Here is a 21,901-nt window from a genome sequence, read left to right on the forward strand (position 1 = left end):
CAAATCGGAAGGAATTCATTCTCTACTCTTCCCACGCCAAGGCGCTTTCCGCTCCCCCACCTGTTCTTTTCGCGCCCCGTACATCCTCTGGCGGAGGAAGGCTTGTTCAGGGAAAGGCAAGAGAGACCCCGCTCAAAATCCTGGGGCACTTGGTAGCGCTCTTCGTGCAGCCAACGTGCCCAACTGGCGTCTCAATAAACGGCGACGCGCCAGGCTCGGCCGGCCGACTCAGGACGCTCCCGGCTCGGGGGAGCTCAGGGTCCTCTCCCGCTGGCCCGAGACCCCCACCCCCGCGCCGGGGGGCAGCCGGAAGCAAGCTGCCCTGCCCGCCCCCTGCGGGTCGCGGGGTTTCTAACGGAGCCGCGTGCCCGGGGCGGGGCCACGCGCGATTGGCCGCTCGGAGTCGGGGGCGGGCCCGCAGCGGGCAGGCCGGGCGGGCGCCGACAATGAGCCTCCATAAAAGGGAGCGGCGGGGGGCTAGAGCCCCGGATTGAGCCCTCCCCGCCCGGGGTCCCGACGCTCTAGGTCTCGGGGAGGCCCAGACGCGCCCGTCGCAGGCCGGGCCGGCGGGCGGCGGGGAGGGGGCTGCACGGGGCGGGAGGCGGCCGCCGGCTTGCGCGCAGGCCTGCGCGCCAGTCCTCCGGCGTCCGATCACCGAGAGCCCCCCCCAGGCCGCGCCATGGCCCTGAAGGCCGAGGGCGCCGCGCTCGACTGCTTCGAGGTGACACTCAAATGCGAGGAGGGGGAGGACGACGAGGAGGCCATGGTGGTGGCCGTAATCCCGCGGCCCGAGCCGATGCTCAGAGGTGAGAATGGGAGGGGAATCCCACTTCCGCGTCACGGTCCGGGGCTCGGGCTTCCCCCCCCACACCAGTCGGGGGTCCGGGTACCCCCTCCCGCGCCTCCAGTCAGGGGCCCAAGCGCCCCCACTCCACTCCGGCCTGGTGCCCGGGCGTCCCCTTCCCGCTTCTGTCTGAGGTACTGGCGCTCTCTTGTTCCACCCCCAGCGGGGTTTGGAATCTCAGGCCTCCCCGAATTCCCCCTCCCCCGCCCAGGGTCTGGAGCCTTCGATCCACGCCCCGCGAGCTCCGGATCTTCCGGTGCCCGAGCGCCCCCTCGCCCGGGCCCAGCACGACGGCTTCGAGGTGACGCTGGCGGGTCCCACCCCTCCCTCCTCCCCCTTCCCTCTGTCCCCCCGCCGCGGAGGCAGAGACAGAGGCAGGCCCAGGGGCCTGGCCGTGTTCTCGGCCGAGGGCCGAGGGGCGGCAGGGTCTCCACGCCGGAGCTAGGGGCCCCGCACCTTGGTGTCCGGAGTGATTCGGTGGGTGGAGGCAGGCGCCGCTGCAGCCCGCCAAAAAGTGGATTTTAAGGGCGCTCCGTGCAGAATGCTTTCCTACGCCCCCCTCACCATCCCCGGGCCTTGCGCTTGCATAAGCCACAGGTGTCAGATTCTCGCGCTGCAAGGGTGAAGGGGGTTGCATAGGACACCTAGTTTTGGAAAAGAAGTGCTTGCTACGGGCGCCCTCAGCCACTCTAGAAAGGGATTGACCTCGGGAAGGGGTTTGAGGAGCAGTCTGGGAGCACTCGCTTTCCCCTCCTCCCTCACCGATTTCTCCAGTTCTCAGGATCTTGCAAACCCTAAGAAAACAAAGAGCCACCTTAGTGGAAGACACACTATTCATGAAAATGCAAAACCTTTTCATTCCTAGATACCCCGTCCCTCAGGGGGACAGTACCCAAAAGGTTGAGAGCAAGGCCATTCATTTAGCCTCAGCAGGACATGGTGATGTCTCCCTGCACTGCCTCTCCTTTTTGGAATCAAGAGTGCTATAAAATGAGGGAAATAGAGGCCACTACCCTTCTCAGAGCTTTCAATCCAAAAGAGAGGTTCTTTCTGTACTTCTGCTAATATTTCTCGAGTGCTCAGTGCCAGGCTGTCTCAGTTAACCCTCTCAACAACCCTGCGAGAGCATCCTCCTTCCCCAGAGAAGTGAATTCATTCAACAAGTATGTGGGGGCACCTCTTATATGTCAGGCACTGTTTTAGGCTAGGCATGCTAATATCTATAAAGAAAGTCGAAACTCTGCTCTTCTGAAACATATATGTAGATACTAATGACCAAAGATAAATGAAGATAAATAAATGTATAGCATGTCAGGTGATTCAGAGAACAGGAAATCAAAGTAAGGAGAAAAGAGTGAGGGTGTTTCATTTGGAATATCAAGTGGTCGGGAAAGCCTTCTCTAATAAGGTGAATTTTGAACACAGACCAAAGGAAGCGAGGGAGAGAACCCTGTAGATAATTGGAGGTTAAGAATTTTCGGCAGAGAGAATAGTAAGTACAAAGGTCCTGAAGCAGAAGCTTCTTGAAAGATTTGGGGTGGGAAAGAAAAACAGACAAATTCAAGGTTTTTGGCCTGAGCGACTGGAAGGATGGGCTTCCCATTTGCCGAGATGGAAAGACTGGAGTGCAGGCCTGTGGGAGGTGGGGAGTTAAGGTTTGAACATGGCAAGTTTGAGAAGTTTATGACACATTCAAGCACAGATGTCAGATGGTAAGTAAGGCATGTGAATCTAAATTTCCTGGGAGAGTCTGGTTAGAGGTATAGACATGGGAGTTGTCAGCAGGCGGGCACTGGGATGAGACCACCAGAGGAAGGAGGTAGATATAGATGGGGTCCCAGGACCGTTGTGGAATGCTCCAGTGATTCCAGTTTAGAGACTGAGTCATTCCTCATCAAACACTGCTGAATGCCACTACATGCCAGGCACTGTGCCGAGTGCTGGAGATACAGTTGTGAAGGATCAAAAATCCATGCTGTCTTGGACCTACAGTGCAGTCAGGAGACAAAGGGAACGAGTAGGAAATGGAGCAGTGAGGGGAGCAGGGAGCTCAGGTGGGGCAGATGGCAGCTTTCTAAGGGACGGCAGACAAGCCTTGGGTGAGAAGACGGCTCTGTTCCGGAGAAGGGACTGGCACGGGTGCCCGAAAAATAGCTCCAGTGAAGTAAGAGAAGAACCAATAGAAGGTGGTGCCCTGGAGTCCAAGGGACAAAAATCAAGATGGAAGAAGCCATCTGTCAAAGGACAAAGTTGAAGAGCTGACCGCTGGGTTTAGCATTGGTGACCTTGACAAGAGCTGTTTTCGAGGAGTGGTGGGAAAGAAAGCCCAACTGCAGCCAAGGGGTTCCTGCCCACAGTCACATCTGAGCGGGGTGCAGCCCAGCCTTGGAGCTAGACCTGAGACCAAGCCGGTTCTCAGACCCAGTTCAAATGCCACCTCTTCCAGGTAGTCCCCAGGGGTTAGGGTCTCCCATGTTTGTCTTTCGCTCCATCTTCTCAGGTGGGAGGGAGGTGCAGCCACAAGGGATCAGAAACCCTGAGCTGTCAGGCTAACGTGGGTCTGAGCCAGCATCCTTTGCTGAGCTGAGAAGGGTTCGCATCCTGTCGGAGCTTATGGTCCATGTGCACAGGGAACAGGTGCTGAGTCGACCAGTAGGGACGAGCTAGGTTACTGCTGTAAAGGCTTTGGCAGGGGAGGCTATTTCCGACAGGATGGGAGGCCTCTTGAAGGGACCTCAACAAGTGGAGGAACAGGCATGGATGCCATTCACTGACCCGAGAAGGCTCATTGAGCGTCTCCTCTCCTACGTGCCAGGCCCTGCGGGGACAGTAAGATGACAAAATTTACCATTCTTGTCCTCAAGGAAGTGCTTCGCTGCCGTGGCCTGGTAGTCGCATATGGATATAATCACCTGCCAGGGGTGGGAGGTCAGGAAGGCTTCACAGGGCTGAGGTTTTGAGCGGGGCCATGAAGGAAGTAGAGGACTTTGCCAGACTGGTGGGCTGCCAAGGCCGTAGACATGCAGGAACGCAGTCTGTGGAAATGCCTGTTGGACCTGTGGTCGGAGACTAGATTGAGGTAGCAGGATGCCGAGGCATGTAGGCTGTGTTTATCGCGGCTAGTGCCTTGTGGGCTCCAGGGGAAGGGAGAAAGAGACTCTAGGTGGGAAAGTTCCTTCCCTACATATGCCACCAGGTTTGGGGAATCCTGTTCTCTGTATTGTTGGTTGTGGGCACCTTTACTGACAGTACCCGCCCCCTCCTCTCCCTCCGTAGTGGCCCAGCAGGAGAAGACCCCACCGCCGAGGCCCAGCCTGCTAGAGGCAGGCAGCGATGGCTGTGAGGAGCCCAGGCAGCAGGTGTCTTGGGAGCAGGAGTTCCTGGTGGGGAACAGCCCGGGAGGCAGCGGGCGGGCACTGTGCATGGTGTGTGGGGCCGAGATCCGGGCCCCCTCGGCGGACACGGCACGCGCCCACATCCTGGAGCAGCACCCTCACACCCTGGACCTGAGCCCTTCCGAGAAGAGCAATATCCTGGAGGCCTGGAGTGAGGGGGTGGCCCTTTTGCAGGACTTCAGGGCCGAGCAGCCGTCCCCGCCCCATTCAGGTAGCTGGGCTGGGGGAGGGGAGGAGGGGGAAGGAAAAGTCAGGACTCTTGTTGCTCACTGGCGTCTGCCCCCTTCAGACTCAGGCCAGGAGGTCGAAGTGGACCCAGACTCCGACCCGGACCCCGAAATGCCAGCAGAGATTGTCGTTCTCCTCGACTCCGAGGACAACCCCTCCCTCCCTAGAAGGAGCCGGCCCAGGGGACTCCGCCCTCTGGAGCTTCCTGGTCAGTCATCCCAAAGCCTCAGAGGCTGAGTTGGGGGGAGGGGAAGCATGGGCCTTGCCATCTGGGTGGAGAGAGGCTGCTGGGCAGGTACCCTCAGCAGCCCTGTGGTTACGGCAATCAGGCCTCTTAAAAAGGTCTTGTCTTTTGCAGCGGCCCCTGTCCCAGAGCCGGTAAGCAAGAAGCCACGTGGTCAGAGATGGAAGGAGCCCCCTGGGGAGGAGCCGGTCAGAAAGAAAAGAGGCAGACCCATGACCAAAACCCTGGACCTGGACCCGGACCCGGACCCAGGTGAAGGCGAGGAAGGTGTGGGCTCCAGGAGGAAAGCTAGGACCCTGGGGGGGTGGGGGAATGCGTGGCAGAGGGCACCTGCACCTCAGCTGAGGCCATGGGCTCAGCCCTTGGGAGTCTGACCTCACAGTTCCATCCTGTCCTCCCTTCCAGATCCCCCCTCACCCAGCTCACCCACCGAGACTTTTGCGGCTCCCGCCGAGGTCCGACACTTCACCGACGGCAGCTTCCCCGCTGGCTTCGTCCTCCAGCTCTTCTCCCACACCCAGCTCAGGGCCTCAGACAGCAAGGACTCGCCCAAAGAGGGGAGAGTAGCAGAAGGAGGTCTTCTCCAGCCGGAAAGCCCCTCCCCAGGTGAGCTCGTGAGAGGGGCTGACAAGTGCGGGGTCAGGAAGGCCGCATCCCTGGGGTCTGGCCTCTACGAGGCTGCTTGGCAGCAGAGCCCAGGCTAGAGGTGGCTGGTGCTCCAGTCCCCTGGGAGAGGGGCCGAGGGCAGGTGGATTTAAATACAGTAGCCAGCCAGAGAGCTGAGTTTTTTTGTGAGCTCCTTGGGAGTGTCCTGGCTGGTTGGTAGGTTGGGTTAGGCCAGTGCTCCCCAAAAGCCCGACACCCATCACCGCAGTTAAGGTTGATTCCAGCTGGAGCCTGAGGTGCCCACCTTGGCCCCGGTGGACCAGGGGCCTAGATGGGACCGATAGCAGAATAGACGGGGCGAGCACTCAGCAGACACCTCAGCTCAGTTTACGTCTAATAATAGCAGTAAGCGCTTGTGTTTTTATCATGTTCTCCGATTTTAAGAAACTTATATACAGTTCATCTGGCCCTTATGAAAGTATCTTTTCCAGATGGACCGACTGAGTCTCAGAGAGATGGTTCCTCCTCTACGGTCCTTGTATTCATTTCCTGAGACTGCTGTAACAAACTACCACAAACTTCGTGGCTTACAACAACACAGATATACTACTTTTTAGTCCCGGAGGTCAGAGGACTGGAACGGGTCTCACTGGGCTACAGTCAGGGTGTCAGCAGGGCTGGGTTCCTTTCTGGCTCCTAAAGGAGGAAGTCTTGCCTCTGCCAGCTTCTAGCAGCCACCTGTGTTCCTTGGCTTGTGCCCTCCTTCCATCTTCAAAGCAGGCCGTGGCCAGTGCAGTCTTTCTCAGGATGCCACTTTTGGGTCTGACTCTTCTGCCTTCTCCTTCCCCTTTAAAGGCCCTTGCGATTACACTGAGCCCACCCAGACCATCCAGATCTCTGTTTTATTTTAAAGTTGGCTGATTAACAATGTCAGTTCCATCTGTGGTCTTAATTCTCCCTTGCCATGTAAGATACCGTATTCACAGGTCCTGGGGATTAGGACTTGAACGTCTTTGGGGGACCGGTATCCTGCTACCACAGTCACGTAACCTAGCAGTAGCAGAATTGAGATGAGACTGGCCTGTGTTCCAGCAGGGCAGGGCTGAGCCTGGTTCCTCTCTCTCTTCATCTCGCCAGGCCAGGCCCTGCTCGCAGCATCTCAGACGCAAAAAATGTTTTTTCTTTTTTTTTCTTTCTTTTTTGGCTGTGTTGGATCGTCGTTGCTGCGCACGGGCTTTCTCTAGTTGTGGCGAGCGGGGGCTACTCTTCATTGCGGTGGCTTCTCTTGTTGCGGAGCACAGGCTCTAGGTGCGTGGGCTTCAGTAGTTGTGGCTCGCGGGCTCAGTAGTTGTGGCTCGTGGGCTCTAGAGCGCAGGCTCAGTAATTGTGGCACACAGGCCTAGTTGCTTCACCGCGTGTGGGATCTTCCCGGACCAGGGCTCGAACCCGCGTCCCCTGCATTGGCAGGCAGACTCTTAACCACTGTGCCACCAGGGAAGCCCCAGAAAGTGATTCTTGAAGGAGTGAATGTGTGACGCAGAGAGTGCCTCGTCCCGCCTGCCTGAAATGGGCGTTTGGAGTTGGAGCCCTGAGAAAGATGGCGCACGGGGTGCTGGAGGCTCCCCAGAGCAGGGCTCTCAAAAAGGAGGTGTACTTTTTGCCTAAAGAAAAAGGCAAACCTGTCACTTCAGCCCACATCACTCAGTGGTGACCACTGTCAAAAATTTGGCTTGCGTCCTTCAGGCCTTTTCCGAAGCTCTGTGCACGTCTCTGCACGTGTGCTTTCATGTATTTATTCTTTACCACTTTTTCTAGTCTGGAGGCAGGCCTCACCCCTGTGAGGTTGTAACTGTCTCAGGTTTCAGCTTGAGTCACCTTCCAGTCCTGCTTCCCCAGGACTGTGCTCTGCCTGGACTTGAGTGTTTCCCGGGCCCCCTCGTATTGTCAGTGGACCCCTGCTCTAAATGGCTGATCTCTTCCACTGGCTGATGAGTCCTCTGGTTTCATTCTTGAAAGTGGGGGCTTTATTTTGACCCTGGGGTACCCTGTGCCCAAACCCCACCTGTGTGGAGTGACCAATAGGTGAGAAGGGCATCCTTGAGATCTCAGGTTTATTTGGGGTGAGTGGGCAAAGCCTGAAATTTGGGGTTCAGCAAGCTGATTGAATGAGTGAGAGGGATGGAGAGGGCTGAGAGGTGTTCCCGGCAGAGGCTGGGACCTGTGGAGGTTGGAGACAGTCCAGAAACTGCAGGAGGCACTAAGTGACACAGCAGCAAGTGTTCCGCAGCCCAGCTATGGGAAATGACAGGAGTGCCACAGCCTTTGTCCCCACGAAACTCACAGTCTGCCTAAGCGTACAAGTCAGCAAATAGAGAATAGTGTGGTGCCCACGATGGTTCTGTGCCGAGCACAGGCTCCAGACCAGGGGTTTCAGGTCGGTTTGGGGTTTTAAGTCCCCAAAGCTCAGATTTCCCAGAAACCTGTGAGGCTTCAACCAGAATGTCTCTACTTTGAGTTGTTTTATTTATTGAAACTCTTCAAAGATCTTATTTGAGTAAAGATCCTACCACTTTAAATCAAGGATATAAAAGTTGGGGGGCGGGGAGTCACTGTGGTCAGGTCAGCTGACCTGATGGATACGTGTGTCAAGCAGTCAGGGACGACTTGCTGGACTTTCAGGGGCCTCCCAGGCTGAAGGTGGGGACCTGGCCAGGAGAGGAGGTGAGCCCTGAGGGCCCACTCGCACACAGTGGGAAAAAGCCTCCTGCTGGGGTGTGTGTGTGTGTGTGTGTGTGTGTGTGTGTGTGCAGATAGTGGAAAAAAGCCTCTTTGTCCTGCTGGGGGGTTGGGGGGGGTGGGGGAGTGTGGGGGTGCGGGGGTGTCAGCACCTAGAACGGGGCCTGTGTGTGTGTGTGTGTGTGTGTGTGTGTGTGTGTGTGAGAGAGAGAGAGAGAGAGAGCACCTAGAACAGGGCCTGGCACCAAGAAAGCCCTCAGGGAAGATTTTTTGACAGATGAGTGGATGGCGGCTGCCTTCACTTGTCATCCTGGTGGTGACATTTCCACAGTCTCTGCTCAGAGACAAGCCTTAGTGAGAAACGAGAGAAGTGGGCCCCAGCCACCCCCTGGAGAAGGTGTACACATTTACACACACATGCACACGTGTGGAGGAAGGGGAGGGGAGGAAGCTGGGGAAGCAGAGCAGTTTGGGCCAGGAGAGAAGTCGGGGCGGTTCTGGGGTTGGGGTGCTGCAGCTTGTCCCAGGGACAGAGAAGTCCTCTTGGCTTGCTCTCTGACGGCCTGGGGCTCTGCTCACGCACTGCTTCTGAAAGAAGATCTCTCTACCGCACCTCAGGCCTCGCTCTCCTGAAGCACCCCTCCCCACCACCCACCCCTTTGCCCTCCCTGCTATCAGGAAGAATTGGCACTTAATTCCAATGTACTGAGTTCTTTTAATGTATTTTTTCCTGAAATCCACAGGACCACCTTATAAAGGATTATTATGTCCACTTTACAGAAGAGGAAACTGAGCCTTGGGCAGGTGTGTTTCACCCATGCGACTCCCCGCCTGCAATGAGGGCCAGGAATCAGTTCTCTGTCAGACCAGGAGCTGTTCTTTTCTCTGGGTCTTCCCCATCAGCCTACGCAAAGCTGTTCTTTCTCCCTTCTTGCCCCCTCATCCCATCGTAGCCACCGTCCCATTTATCCCCGAGCCTTTGCAGCAGAGCTGGAGAGCTCTGCTACACTGTCTCCAGTCTGTCCTTAGAAGCCACTTGAGTCAAACTCATGCTCACCACCCTACACTAAAATGGCTTTTTTGGCAACATTGCCATTGACTTCCATAAAGTTAGATCTGGTGGTCAGTCCTCAGTCCTTATCTTTCCTGACCTGGCAAAAACAAGGAACCCCTCCCTCCTTCCCTCCTTCCTGGAGACCCTTTCTGCCCTTGGCCTCGCGGGCAGCAGCGTGCCTGGGTTGCACCTGCCTCTCTTGCTTGTTCTTTCCCAGCTCCCCAAGTGGGATCCTATGGTTGTTTTTCTTCCCATCTGTGGAACATACGTTCCTTTGGGTCAGGATGTTTGCCTGTTTCATTTACTGTGATATCCCCAGTGCCCAGCACAGAATAGGTGCTGCTTCTGTATTTGGTGGATGAATGAATGACCCAACCGTGGGTCAGGGTCTGCACTCAACGCCCTGGGTGATCCGGTCCAGGCTCACAGCTTGAAGGACAGTTCCTGTGCTCACAGTCCCGCCTGTCTCCTCCACCCCAGACCTCTCCCTTCGGTTCCAGCCTCTCTCTTACCCGTATGACGTGTCTGATTGGTTGCCTAAAAGATCCCCCAAACTCGGAGTTTCTGACGGCGTTTCTGAACGGAACCCCCGGTCTCCTCCCCTCACCTCCAGCCACTCTATTCGCCCCCAGTCTTCCCTTACCCAGGAAGCTGGCAGCCCCGTTCTTCAGTTTGCTTGGACCAAACCCTCAGAGTCATCATCTTCTGTCTCTCTCAGACCCCACATCCGTCCATCAGCAAATCCTGTTAGCCCCACCTCCAAGATGCTCAGAATTGACCCCTGTCACTACCCCTACTGCTGCTACTTTCATCCAAGCTTCCTTAACAACCTTTGAACTTGTCTCCTAGCTTCTGAGCTTTGCCCTCTGTGGTCGGTCTCATACAGCAGCCAGAGCCCCTGTTGAAACACAAGTGGGATCCTGGCACTGCTCTGCTCAGAGCTCTCCAGCACCGTCGCTGTCGCACTTCAGATAAAAGTCAGAGTCCTCGTGGAGACCAGTGGTCCTCACACCAGGATCTTCCCCTCTTCTGCCCACCAGGGCATCTGCATTTGCTCTTGCTCCCGTCAGGAATGCTGTTCCCCAGCTAGACACGCCGCTGGCTCCTCGCCTCCTGTGCGTTTTGCTCACGCGCCAGCCCTGTGAGGCCCTCCCTGCTGCCCCGTCCCCTTCCCTGGTGTACTTTACTTTGCTTCTGTCTGTATGTGTCACACTGCATTCTTGCTTTGTTCATCCTGTTTATTGGCTCTCACCACTGGAATGTAAATTCCAGGAAGGCCACTTGGCCTGCTCCATGTTCTGGGGAACCCCCAGCAACTGGGCTAGTGTTGGGCACAGTATAGTTGCCCAGTAAGTTATTGTTGAATTAAGGAGCCAGGGAGTAGGCTCCACTTGCCCTCGAGGAGCTTAGAGTTTGTCAGGGAGACAAACCAGCTCATGTGACTACAAAGCAGAACTTGTTCAGTCGCACGACCCAGTGGCAGCCATCGAGTCATTTTAAATCCCGGCAAACAGTGCAGCAAAATCGTACCTGTTTTCTCTGCCAGATTTTAAATCACTGGGTCTCTAGAAACAGTGCAGAAGAAAACCACAAATAAGACAGACGCCACAACAGTTACAGTCACCGTTTTCTGGCTTTGTTTTTTGATGGAACTTTTGCGTGTGCCCGTGCCAAACCAGACATTTTGGTACCTGAACAGTGGCTGTCAGCCGTTCATGTTCCCCTGTCTTAAGGCCTGGTTTTGTCCATTGTGAGTAGCTCCTCCACGCTGCTAAGTTGGACATCTGATCCCTGCGTGGTAGGTATTGACTCGGGAGATGAAGGCCTGGTTGAGGTTCCAGAGCAGAGCTGAATGTTAACCCAGGACTCTCTGTCCAGTGCTCTCTCCTCCGCCCTGCATATTCACCTGGTTGCTCCTTTGTGGGCACAGTCGTGTCTTTTTCTGCTTTGGGGTGTTCCCCACCCCACCACCTCTGCCCACACAAGGCAGAACCCATCAGGCTAGGGTGCCCAGTACGTCCTAGATGAAACGGAGTCAGCTGAAGGTAGTTGAGGGGAGCGGAGTACAGCACTAAGCGTCCGTGTGCCACAGTACATGAGGGAGGAAGGCTGCGGAGGGCCTGCGCTGATGCCTGCGGAGGCGCGATGCCCTTGCGTTTGGTGCTGGTCCTTGGATGATCCAGGAGCACAGCCTCCCACTGTCCCCAGGCTTCTCCTCAGACCACAGGTCCTGGGCTATGGAACTGAAGGCCAGGAAATGGGGGTGTGGTTTACAGAGACCCTCGGGGGACATCCTCAAGGTGCGTTGTCTGGAGGGCCCTGACTCTCTCTCTGCTCCCATCCTTGCCCAGCTCCCCCTCCGGGGCTTCGCGGGACGCTGGATCTCCAGGTTATCCGCGTGCGGCTGGAGGAGCCCCCGGCAGTCAGCCTCCTGCAAGACTGGTCCAAGCATCCCCAGGGCACCAAGGGTGTGGGAGCAGGTGACAGCCCAGAATGGCCCGCGGTTCTGTCGGAATCCAGCACCACTGTCGGGGGGCAGCCAGAGGCAGGGAGTGGCCTGTAGGTTCTTGCTCTTCAGGGCAGGGAGAGGAGGCGTTGTCACCCTTCGGCTTATCACTCAGAGCTGCCCAGCTCGGCCACCTGATGGAGAGTAAAACCAGGTGCCAAGGCAGGATGGAGGAGAGGAAGGTGGGCAGCACCCGCCATGACTCGGGGACGCTGGAAAATGTCTCCCCGAGTGAGGCGTGAGGCCAGGCCCTGAGGGGGACGGGGTGCCGAGGGCTGTCGTGCGGTAGGGCATTGGGCCTTTGGAGAACACCCACTTATCCTTTTGCTGACCCAGACCTTTCTGTCCCCCGACCTCCTCCCACCTTCTCAGCCCCCCGCCATTCTCCCTTGGCACAGTGCCTTACGCAAGAGGTGGTCGTGACGGTGTTGAACTGAGTCCCACTACCTCGGGGGACGCCTCTCCTCCCCCACCCGTTTCGGCTCCTAAACCAGGAGGCCTCCATTACCTCTTCTTCCTGCTCCATCCCTGCAGGTGGCTGGAGTAGCCTACCTGGGGGCTCCGTCACTCACACTCTCCTCTTCGCCCCTTTTCCTGTTGTATATATCTCCTTTGTTGACAATAAATTATTTTTTTTTAAGAGAGTTCCGTCTGGGCCGTCATTGGGGGAAGGGGTTTGCTAGCAGGATATCCGGCCTCCTGGAGCGACCTTGAGGAGGGCTAAGAGGTGGTCCTGGGTGTGAGCCAGAAAGCTGCTGCCCCAGAGGCTGGAACAGGGTCAGGGCAGGCTTTGTTGGGCCAGCAGACCGAGGCCAAGTCAGTGAGCAGGGCACCTCGCCCCCTCCCCTTACCCGTGCCCTCCAAATGGGGTCAGAAGCACCTTTAACATGTACCTGCTGACTCGCTTGGTAAGCCTCTGTCTGTCCAAGACAGGCCACGCTGGGGGGCCCAGGGGAGGAGCTGAGACTTAACATGACCTTTACAAAGTGCCCCGGCTGTGCCCAGTGTGCAGGGGAAGAGAAGCCTCCCCTCCCCCTGCCCCAGGAAAGGAAGGCAGGCGGTGGGGTCCTGAACGCCCCCAACCTTTCAGCGCTGAACGCTCAGCCTCATGGTCTGCCCGCCCTCTCCTCGGCTTAACTACACCAAGCCTTTGGCTGGTTTTCCTGTTCCCCAGACCCAGAGGTGGGTCCACTTGGATCTCTTCACCAGATTCCTAACCCCTTATCCTCCTAAATTAACCGTCACCAACCGAATCTGTGTAGGGTTGTGTTTTTCCTCTTTGGTGAAGGGGGCTCTCGAGAGAGGCACAGAGGGCTCTCAGATCCCAAACTTCACTGTCCCGTTCAGAACGCAGGGGTGAGTGGGATAAATAGGGCCATCCACCCTCTGCACCTGGACTGCTGATGGATCCCGTGCAGCCGGGGAGGGGCGGGGCAGAGGCAGAGCTCCCAGGGCAGTTGTTCCTGTGTGACACCAACCCCATCAGGTTTTGAGACTGACCAGAGAGCTGGTCCCTAAATAAGGAAGGGTGTGGGCTTGAGCGCGCTGTGCTGTGTGCCGGTCTGAGCTGGTGTCACCCATGGGCTCAACCAGGTGTGAGTGATCTCAGCGTGGTTGACTCATGGGAAGTGGTCCTTTCTCCCCATCTGACGAGCTCGGGAGAAAGAGCCCAGGGACATCTGGGGCCCTCTTCCAGGGGAGACCAGAAGATTTGTGGTGTGGGGGGGGGAAGAGGGCAAGGATTCAGGACCCCTCGTGTCGAGGGCGGCTGCACCAGCGCGTGATGTCAGGGGGCCATAGAACTACCCTGTATCTCTACCACCATTTCGGCAAATTGGCAAAACTTGTATCCTTCCTAATAGGAAGAAATAAGTAATGCTGAAAGTTTGGCTCTGAAACACAGACTGTGAATTGTCACAGGTGGTCGCTGTCCGTCCTTTCAATCGTGTGACTGTGTTTACATTTATGCCAATGTGCTTTTAAAACAATGTGGCTGTGTTGCTGGGTGTTGACAGTTGGGAGAACTTACATAAAAGCTCATCGTGCAATTGTGAAGCTAAATGCACCTTCGCGGCTGTTCATTATGATTGAAGGTTTGGCCCGCTAGACTGTGAGCTCCTTCCGGGCGAGGGCTGGATTGCATTGACTCCATTTTCCTAGCGCCCTGCATAGGGTCCGGTGCATAGTAGGTGCTTAATAAATGTTTGTCTGCTGACCTCTTGGTGCGTATTCCTGTGTGACATTTGTGCAGTGCAGGCCGGTCCCTGCAGTGTGGTCCTCTGCATGAGGTGGCTGCCATGGTGACTGCTGGTGACGTGGTTGTTCCATGGCTTAAGCCCCACATCCTGGGTGGCAGGGATCTGCCCAGCCTCGGCCAGGACCCCAGGGACTCCGTGAGCATGTGTGGCTGGGAGCTGCCTGTGGGCACCTCTGGGCTTCCAGGGAGAGGTGGAGAGAGTGGAGCCCGGGGAATGGCTCCACCCAGAGTGCAGAAGGGAGTTTCTGAACGTAGGGGTCTGCCACCTGGGCCAGACCCACAGTCCTAGAGCCTGTGACACCAAGAAAGCCTCCTTTGCAAATATCAGCGACCCGAGTGGCTGATGGTGGTGACGTTCTCCAGGTGTGACGCTGGAGTCCAGCCACGACCAGGTGAAGGAGCTGGGGAAGAGGATGCCGCCGCCCGACCCCTGAGCCGTACCCCCGCCCCTTGTCCCCAGTACTCCTTTGTGCTCTGAAGGCGGCCACCTGCCACCCTTCACAACTGCCCTCCTTGGGGTCCAGTCAGGGAGCTCTTTTTGGAGACCAGTAACAGCCCTGAGGGCAAAGGCAGTCCGAGACCAGGGAAGAAGCAGCCCCTTCCCTCCTTGAAGAGAAACTGCAGTGTGTACGGCCGTGGTTGGAAAGGGGGGAGCACGGTTGGAAAAGGGGGAGGGTCACCGGCTGGGCCCCGTGCAGCGCCCAGTCCCGTCACTGCTCTGGTCCAGACTCCGCGGCTCCTCCAACCTGCTCTCCCTTTCCAGGGCCCCCCCCCACCCCATTCCTCACACACACAGCCAGGCTGCAGAGCGGCTGGAATGAGACTGCCTTCACGGTGTGAAGTCCTGCACACCCCTGAGGTGTGGAGGAGGCTGGGGGCTGGGGTGCGAGAGCACCTCTGAGGGGATTGCAGCCTCTGCGTCTGTCCCCACGGAGGGCCTTTTGGGAAGGGGGCACCAGCTGACCTCCCCAAGGCAGGGTGGGGGCTGCTGCTTGCAGGTGTGACAGGTGAGGTGACTCCACAGCACACCAGTGTGTCTGTTTCCCACCTTCCTGGAACCAGGTGCCTTCATATCACCGAATCTGGCCAGTCCCTTTCTTCCCTCGAGCAAATAGCCTCGCTCCGTGGACAGAGTACACCACGAGAAAGGAAGAGAAAGGAAACAGAGCCACCTTTCTGGCCTCCCTAACACCAACAGCAAAGCCTCAGGTCTCCTCAGGCCCCGCACCTAGGAGGCCCGGGGAAGCAGCGGCTGGGACGAGCACCCTGCAGGGCCAGCTTGCACAGCCGTGGATGAACGCCCCTGGGCAGCCACGGTGCTGGGAACTGTGGGGTGCAGACAGGACACCTGCCCTGGTCTGCACTGTGGGTCACCCGACCTTGTGCCCATGATACAGGTGAGGAAACTGAGGCACCTTGAGCTGCATGTGGTACCTTGCCTGCCATCCCAGAGCGGCTAAAGGAGCAGAACCTGGCTGAGCCCAGGTCTGTCTGACTGCAGAGCTGTTGTCTCCGGCACGCCATGGCCTGTTTGTGCTTTAGGAAGACCCTGGCACACCTTCCCTCCACAGCCTGGGGACCCACGGTGGGTTCAGGGGTTGGGGCTGGAGTGGACGCAGATGGGAGTCAGGAAGCTCGTTCGAGACAACAAGTGCTCACACCTCCTTTGCTCGGGAGCATGATAGTGGTGCCCAGTGCCCCTGCCGTGCCAACTTCCAGAGCCCTCCAGGGCCTGGCCCCTGCTGGGATCATGCCCTGTGCCTGGCAGCACCCACTGGAGGGGCTCACAGCAACGTGGAGGGGTGCTCATCACACCTGTCTCAGGTGATGATGTCTGGGAACCAAGCTGAGGGTTTTGAGGGTGTTGGGAGCCCTGTCCCTCACCTGCCTTTCTCCTGAAAGGCTCCTGGGCCCCTGGTGGGTCCCGCCTGCTGGCCCTGGCCTCCCTCAGCGACCTCTGACCCTGGCTCAGGCTGGACTTGGTATTTGGAGCCTACAAAAGCAGTGCCAGGTACAATGATGTCCACATGAGCTCGGGCTGCCCTAGGGGACAGGGCAGAGGGAAGGGCTTCTCCTTTCCAGACCCTGCCCTGTCCCTTCCACTCCCTCTCCTTGACCCAACCACTTGCCCACCATGGCACCCACATCTTCCTGGGTGAGCTGTTGGCCTCGGAGAGACTAATCCATGGCCCTCCAAGGTTAAGATCACTGTGCTGTTCAAAGCTCAGGCTCAAGGGGCCACGCAGACCCGGGCTCACAGCTGCCAGCCGGATGAGAGGCATTCACGGTTCAGGTGTTTTGAATATAGCTGTGAACAAGCGAGAGAGCACCCCGGCTCTCCCCACACCCCCACTCCAGGGGAGGCAGACGGCAAACTAGGGGCTTCTCAGTGTGTCCAGCAGGGAAGTGTACTGGGCGTGATGGAAGGGCACTATTCTTTTTTCTTTTCTTTCTCTTTTGATCATGGACTTTTTTTTCCCACACTGCGCGACTTGTGAGATCTTAGTTCCCCGACCAGGGATCAAACCCCTGGGCCCTCAGCAGTAGAAACACGGAGTCCTAACCACTGTACTGCAAGGGAATTCCCAATGGTGGACATTTTCAAACACACCCAAAAGAAGAGGGGGAGAGAGAGAGAGAGAGAGAGAGAGAGGAACAGTGAACACTGATGTATCCCAGCTTCAACAAATATGGCCAATTTTGGTTTATCTTTATCTCCCCACATCTCCTTCTCTTCTGGATTATTTAAAAGCAAATCCCAGACATTGTATCAGTTCATCTGTAAATAGGTCTGTTTGTATCTCTAGGAAATTCAGACTCTTTTCAGTAAAATATATATCACACTTTAAAAACTAATAATCCCTTAATGTCGTTTAATATCCACACAGTGTTCACATCCCCCAGTTGGTCCATGAATATCTTTAAAAAAACCTTTTTTTAATTGTGGGAAAATACACATAACATGAAATTTACCATTTTCAAGTGTCCAGTTTAATAGTAAGTACATTCACATTGTTGTGCAACCGATCTCCAGAACTCTGCCATGAATCTTTATACAACTGATTTCTTTGAATCGGGGTCTAAGTACATTCCACACACTGCATTTGGTTGATGGATTTCAACCTGTAACAGCCTTTCTTTCCTCTTTTTCCCTATTTCTTTTCTTTTTTCTTAAGAACACAGTGGCTTGTTCTGTGGACAGAATTTCCTCCGTTCTGGACTTGGCTGATGGCATTCCCATGATATCCTTGCCTGTTCATTCGTCAAGGGATGCAGTTTTGAGTCGGGGGCTAGAGAGGGCTTCCTCTGGAGACATTTAAGCACAGAGAGAGCCATGCAGTTACATAGGGGAAGGGAGTTGAGGGCAAAGGGAACAAGGAGGGCCAAAGTCCTGTGGCTTTCGTTCCCCAGGGATTCACAACCTGCTATGTGCCCAGCACTGTTGGAACCACTAAGGACACCGCCAGGGCCAGAAAATGTCCCTGCTGTCCTTGGGGCTGGGGACCTCAGGCACTGTCCTCCCTAGGGAGGATGGTGAGGTGGTAGGGAAAGTGGGAGTGTTCCCCCAGACACACCTGCTGCCGGCCAGCCAGGAGCAACCATGCAGCTTTGGGTACGCGGGGACATCATCTCAGACACTGATGAGTCATTGGCCGGCCTCCCCCGCCCCTCATCCTCCAGGAAGCCAGTTACAGCCAGCTGGTACCGACTCCCCTCTGCCAGCTCCAGGTCTGAGGCTGCTCTTGGCCCATCCCTGTGAGATGGGAACTCCTTGAGAGCGGCCTCCTTCATGCCTCCACGGGCTGCTCCCATTTCTGCCAGGCCTTGCAGTCCTTTGCTTATCCTTGGGGTCTGACTCTGCATCACCTCCTCTAAGAAGCCTTCCTTGCTGCTTCTTCCAGTCCCCATGCTCCCACAGGCCCCAGATCATCCACTTTGGGTATCCCCCTCTGAGCCCCAGTAAAAACCGCCCACTTCTGCTTTCCCCTTCGCCTCCCACCGACGTTGCTTCTGCCAGCGTGGCAGCCTGGCTTTCCATCCAGAATGCCCAACCTTCTTAGCGATGGAGGTGGCAGAACTCTGCCTGTAGACAGTGGCCCAGTATGGGAATGTGAGTCAGTCCAAATAGCACCTCCTCCCAGGAGAACAGACACTGAAGGTGGCCTCCCTGCCTGATACCCCTTCCTCTCTCCCTCTCCCCTCCTCCCCGCTTCCCCCCAAGTCGGTATACAGTGACCTCCGTGGGCAGCTGGACTTTCCTGCTGCGCTAGGCACATATGAGCAAGGCTGGCAGGAACACTGTCTCCTCCACCCCAGGCACAGTGCCAAGTCATGGGCGAAGAAGGACAAGAGTGACATTGTCACTGGCTTAGGGTTTGGGAGATTATCTTAGTCTGTCCGGGCTGCCGTCACAAAATACCATAGACTCATAGCTTATAAACAACAGAAACTTATTCCTCATATCTCTAGAGGTTGAGAAGTCCAAGATCAAGGTGCCACCAGATTCAATGTCTGGTGAAAGTCCACTTCCTGGTTCATAGACAGCTGTCTTCTTGCTGTGTCCTCACTCGGTGAAGGGACCGGAGAGCTCTGTGGGGTCTCTTTTATAAGGGTCCTCATCCCCTTCATGAGGGCTCTGCCTTCATGACATAATCACCTCCCAGAGGCGCCACCTCCAAATACCATCACCTCGGGGGGATTAGGATTTCCACATATGAATCTTGGGGGGCAGACACACATTCAGTCGACAGCATTATGGAAGACCACACAGAGAGCAAAGAAGAAGCCTGAGGCCCCAAGTGGGCGAGGGAGTTACCTAATGGCTCACATGATCCATTAGTGACAGAGCTAGGGCCAGGATGGACTCTCACATCTGATCCAGGGCTGTGCTTCTGGAACGTGGGGAGGATATAGTAGAGAGACTTAAAAGAAGCCTCAGGGAGGCTGGCTAGTCTGCCTAATAATAACAGCAGCCCGCACAAAGCGCTGGCTGTCCACCAGGCTCTGTCCTGGCCTGTTTCATGTATCGTCTCATTATAGCCTCACAAATCAGCCCTGTGAGGTAGGTACTTTTATTATCCCCATTTAACAGATGGGGAAATTAAGGCAGAGAGACGTTAAGAGGCTTACTTAAGATCACATAGCTGCTAAGGAGCAGCCTGGCAGCAGGGTCTGTGTGTTTGCCCACCACTCTACACAACCCACCTCTCGTGGGCGGAGAAGCCCAAAGTTCATTCCCCTGTTCCCACTCCCACTGGCAAGGGACCAGGCTTCTCTATGCTTCAGTTTCCTTCTGAGAAAAATGAGGGAAATAACAATGCCTTCCACTTGTGAGTGTGAGTATATCCACATAGGATGCAGCTCTCCATGTGGGTTAGCCCTGAGAAAAGGGAAGGAGCCTGGGAGTTCCTGTCCTAGTGTAGCTCACATCCTGGTGGAATAATAAACATATTCTAGTCCATCAGTTCTAAGATGCACATCTGCCCACACTCTAGCATCTCTGAAATGTCCTAAATTCAATATGGTGTATGGTAATGGCGATAAAGTGCATGATGGGGCTTGCCTGGTGGCACAGTGGCTAAGAATCCGCCTGCCAACGCAGGGGACACGGATTCGAGCCCTGGTCCGGGAAGATCCCACATGCTGCGGAGCAACTAAGCCTGTGCGCCACAACTACTGAGCCTGTGCTCCAGAGCCCGCGAGCCACAACTGAAGCCCGGGCGCCTAGAGCCCGTGCTCTGCAACAAGAGAAGCCACTGCAATGAGAAGCCTGTGCACTGCAGCGAAGAGCAGCCCCTGCTCGCCGCAACTAGAGAAAAGCCCGGGCACAGCAACAAAGACCCAATGCAGCCAAAAATAAATAAATAAAATAAATAAAATTTAAAAATAAATAAATAAAATGCATGATGAGAGTTCAGAGACATCAAGAGAGAGCAAAGCTCAGCGAGATGGGAGGGTCTCTGTGAGTCAGAGGGCATGTGTGGGTTTGCCACACCCTGTTACCTGACTCTTGATCAGAGGGCAATTCTGGACCACTCTCCTTACCCCCCGGCCTGGCCTGCCTGAGCAGGCTTTCTGGCTTCACTGGTTGGGAGGAGAAAGATGGAGAAGAGTTGCAATGGTTCACAGGGGTGAGAATGAAGGTGTCTTCCATCCAGCACCTTGGGCTCCCTTTGGCTTTTCCCCTCCTGGCCCATCCATGCAGGGGACTGCTCTCCTAAGGCCCCTGTGCCTCTGGTGCTGGGGATCTGTGACCCCTGCCTTCCCTGATTCCAGTGGGCAACATGGCTGCCCTGGACCACAGGTCCTATCCATTGGTTTCTACCTGGTCTGGGGCTTGTGGTAGAGCCTTTACTTTTGTGTTTGTTTTGTTTTCAGTTATTCAGGTTGGAAAGCTTGGAATTATCCTTAGCTCTTCTCTCTCACATAACTCCTAAACCGATCCATCAAGAAATCCTGTCGGGGGCTTCCCTGGTGGCACAGTGGTTAAGAATCCGCCTGCCGGGACTTCCCTGGTGGTGCAGTAGCTAAGAATTCGCCTGCCAATGCAGGGGACACAGGTTCGAGCCCTGGTCTGGGAAGATCCCACATGCTGCAGAGCAACTAAGCCCGCGAGCCACAACTACTGAGCCCACGTGCCACAACTACTGAAGCCCGTGCGCCTAGAGCCCATGCTTCGCAACAAGAGGAGCCACTGCAACAAAAGGCTCGCGTGCCATAACGAAGAGTAGTTCCCACTCGCCGCAACTAGAGAAAGCCGGTGTGCAGCAATGAAGACCCAACGCAACCAAAAGTAAATAAATAAAATAAATAAATTTATTAAAAAAAAAAAGAATCCGCCTGCCAATGCAGGGAACATGGGTTCAAGCCCTGGTCCAGGAAGATACCACATGCCGCAGAGCAACTAAGCCCATGCGCCACAACTACTGAGCCTGCTCTCTAGAGCCCACAAGCCACAACTACTGAGCCCGTGTGCCACAACTACTGAAGCCCACGCGCCTAGAGCCCACAAACCACAACTACTGAGCCCGTGTGCCACAACTACTGAAGCCCGCGTGCCTAGAGCCCGTGCTCTGCAAGAGAAGCCACTGCAATGAGAAGTCCGCGCACCTCAACGAAGAGTAGCCCCCGCTCACCACAACTACAGAAAGCCCCTAAGAAGCAAGGAAGACCCAATGCAGCCAAAAATAAATAAACAAATTTATATATTAAAAAGAAAAGAAAAGAAAAGAAATCCTGTCCGGGGACTTCCCTGGTGGCACAATGGATAAGAATCCGCCTACCAATGCGGGGGACACGGGTTCGAGCCCTGGACCGAGAAGATCCCACATGCCACAGAGCAACTAAGCCCATGCACCACAACTACTGAGCCTGCGCTCTAGAGCCCGTGAGCCACAACTACTGAGTCTGCGTGCCGCAACTACTGAAGCCCACGTGCCTAGAGCCCGTGCACCGCAGCAAGAGAAGCCACCACAGTGAGAAGCCCGCTCACCGCAACAAAGAGTTGCCCCCACTCGCTGCAGCTAGAGAAAGACCATGCGCAGCAACAAAGACCCAACGCAGCCAAAAATAAATAAATAAATTGATTTTTTAAAAAAAGAAAGAAAGAAATCCTGTTGGCTGTATCTATCACAAATCTGACCAGTTCTCACTACTTCCACCACTGCTGCCTTGCTCTGAGCCATGGTCATCTCTCACTTGAATTGTCATAAAAGCCTCCTCAGGGTTTCCAGAAGGAAACCCTGCCCTGCCCCTTCACTCTATTCTCAGCCAGTCAGGTCATGTCACTACAGTGGCTCCCCACCTCACTACAAGAAAAAGCCAAAGCAGCGGCCCACCAGGCCTGACTCCACATCACCTTTCTGCCCTCTTCCCCTACTGTTTACCCCCACACTCTCAAACAGCCAGGCCCGCACCTGCCTCAGGACCTTTGTACTGGCCGCACCCTCTGCCTAGAATGCTCTTCCCCCAGACAGCGGCAGAGCTCACTCCCTCATCTCCTTCAAGTCTTTGCTCAAGTGTCACCTTCTC

General features: G+C 55.8%; 1 protein-coding gene across 6 annotated transcripts; it reads left to right on the plus strand.

Moving 5' to 3' along the window:
- The first annotated feature begins 436 nt into the window (after window positions 1–436).
- On the plus strand, window positions 437–12,257 carry SPINDOC (spindlin interactor and repressor of chromatin binding). 6 transcript variants are annotated; one of them, XM_027090121.1, is made up of 8 exons: window positions 437–806; window positions 1,056–1,145; window positions 4,121–4,450; window positions 4,529–4,675; window positions 4,826–4,978; window positions 5,117–5,317; window positions 8,797–8,857; window positions 9,957–11,576. In XM_027090121.1, the coding sequence occupies exons 1-7, from the start codon at window positions 680–682 to the stop codon at window positions 8,844–8,846; spliced, it is 1,098 nt and encodes a 365-aa protein (XP_026945922.1). In that variant the 5' UTR covers window positions 437–679; the 3' UTR covers window positions 8,847–8,857; window positions 9,957–11,576. The 6 variants fall into 6 exon arrangements, with proteins under 6 accessions (XP_026945922.1, XP_026945924.1, XP_026945918.1 ...); XM_027090123.1 differs by having other exon boundaries at window positions 11,459–11,563; XM_027090117.1 differs by lacking the exon at window positions 8,797–8,857 and having other exon boundaries at window positions 11,459–12,257.
- The last annotated feature ends 9,644 nt before the right edge of the window (window positions 12,258–21,901 follow it).

Source organism: Aethalodelphis obliquidens, unplaced genomic scaffold, assembly GCF_003676395.1.
Source record: "Aethalodelphis obliquidens isolate GAN/ISIS:26980383/991018 unplaced genomic scaffold, ASM367639v1 scaffold69, whole genome shotgun sequence".
In the NCBI taxonomy this organism is placed as follows: Eukaryota; Metazoa; Chordata; class Mammalia; order Artiodactyla; family Delphinidae; genus Aethalodelphis; species Aethalodelphis obliquidens.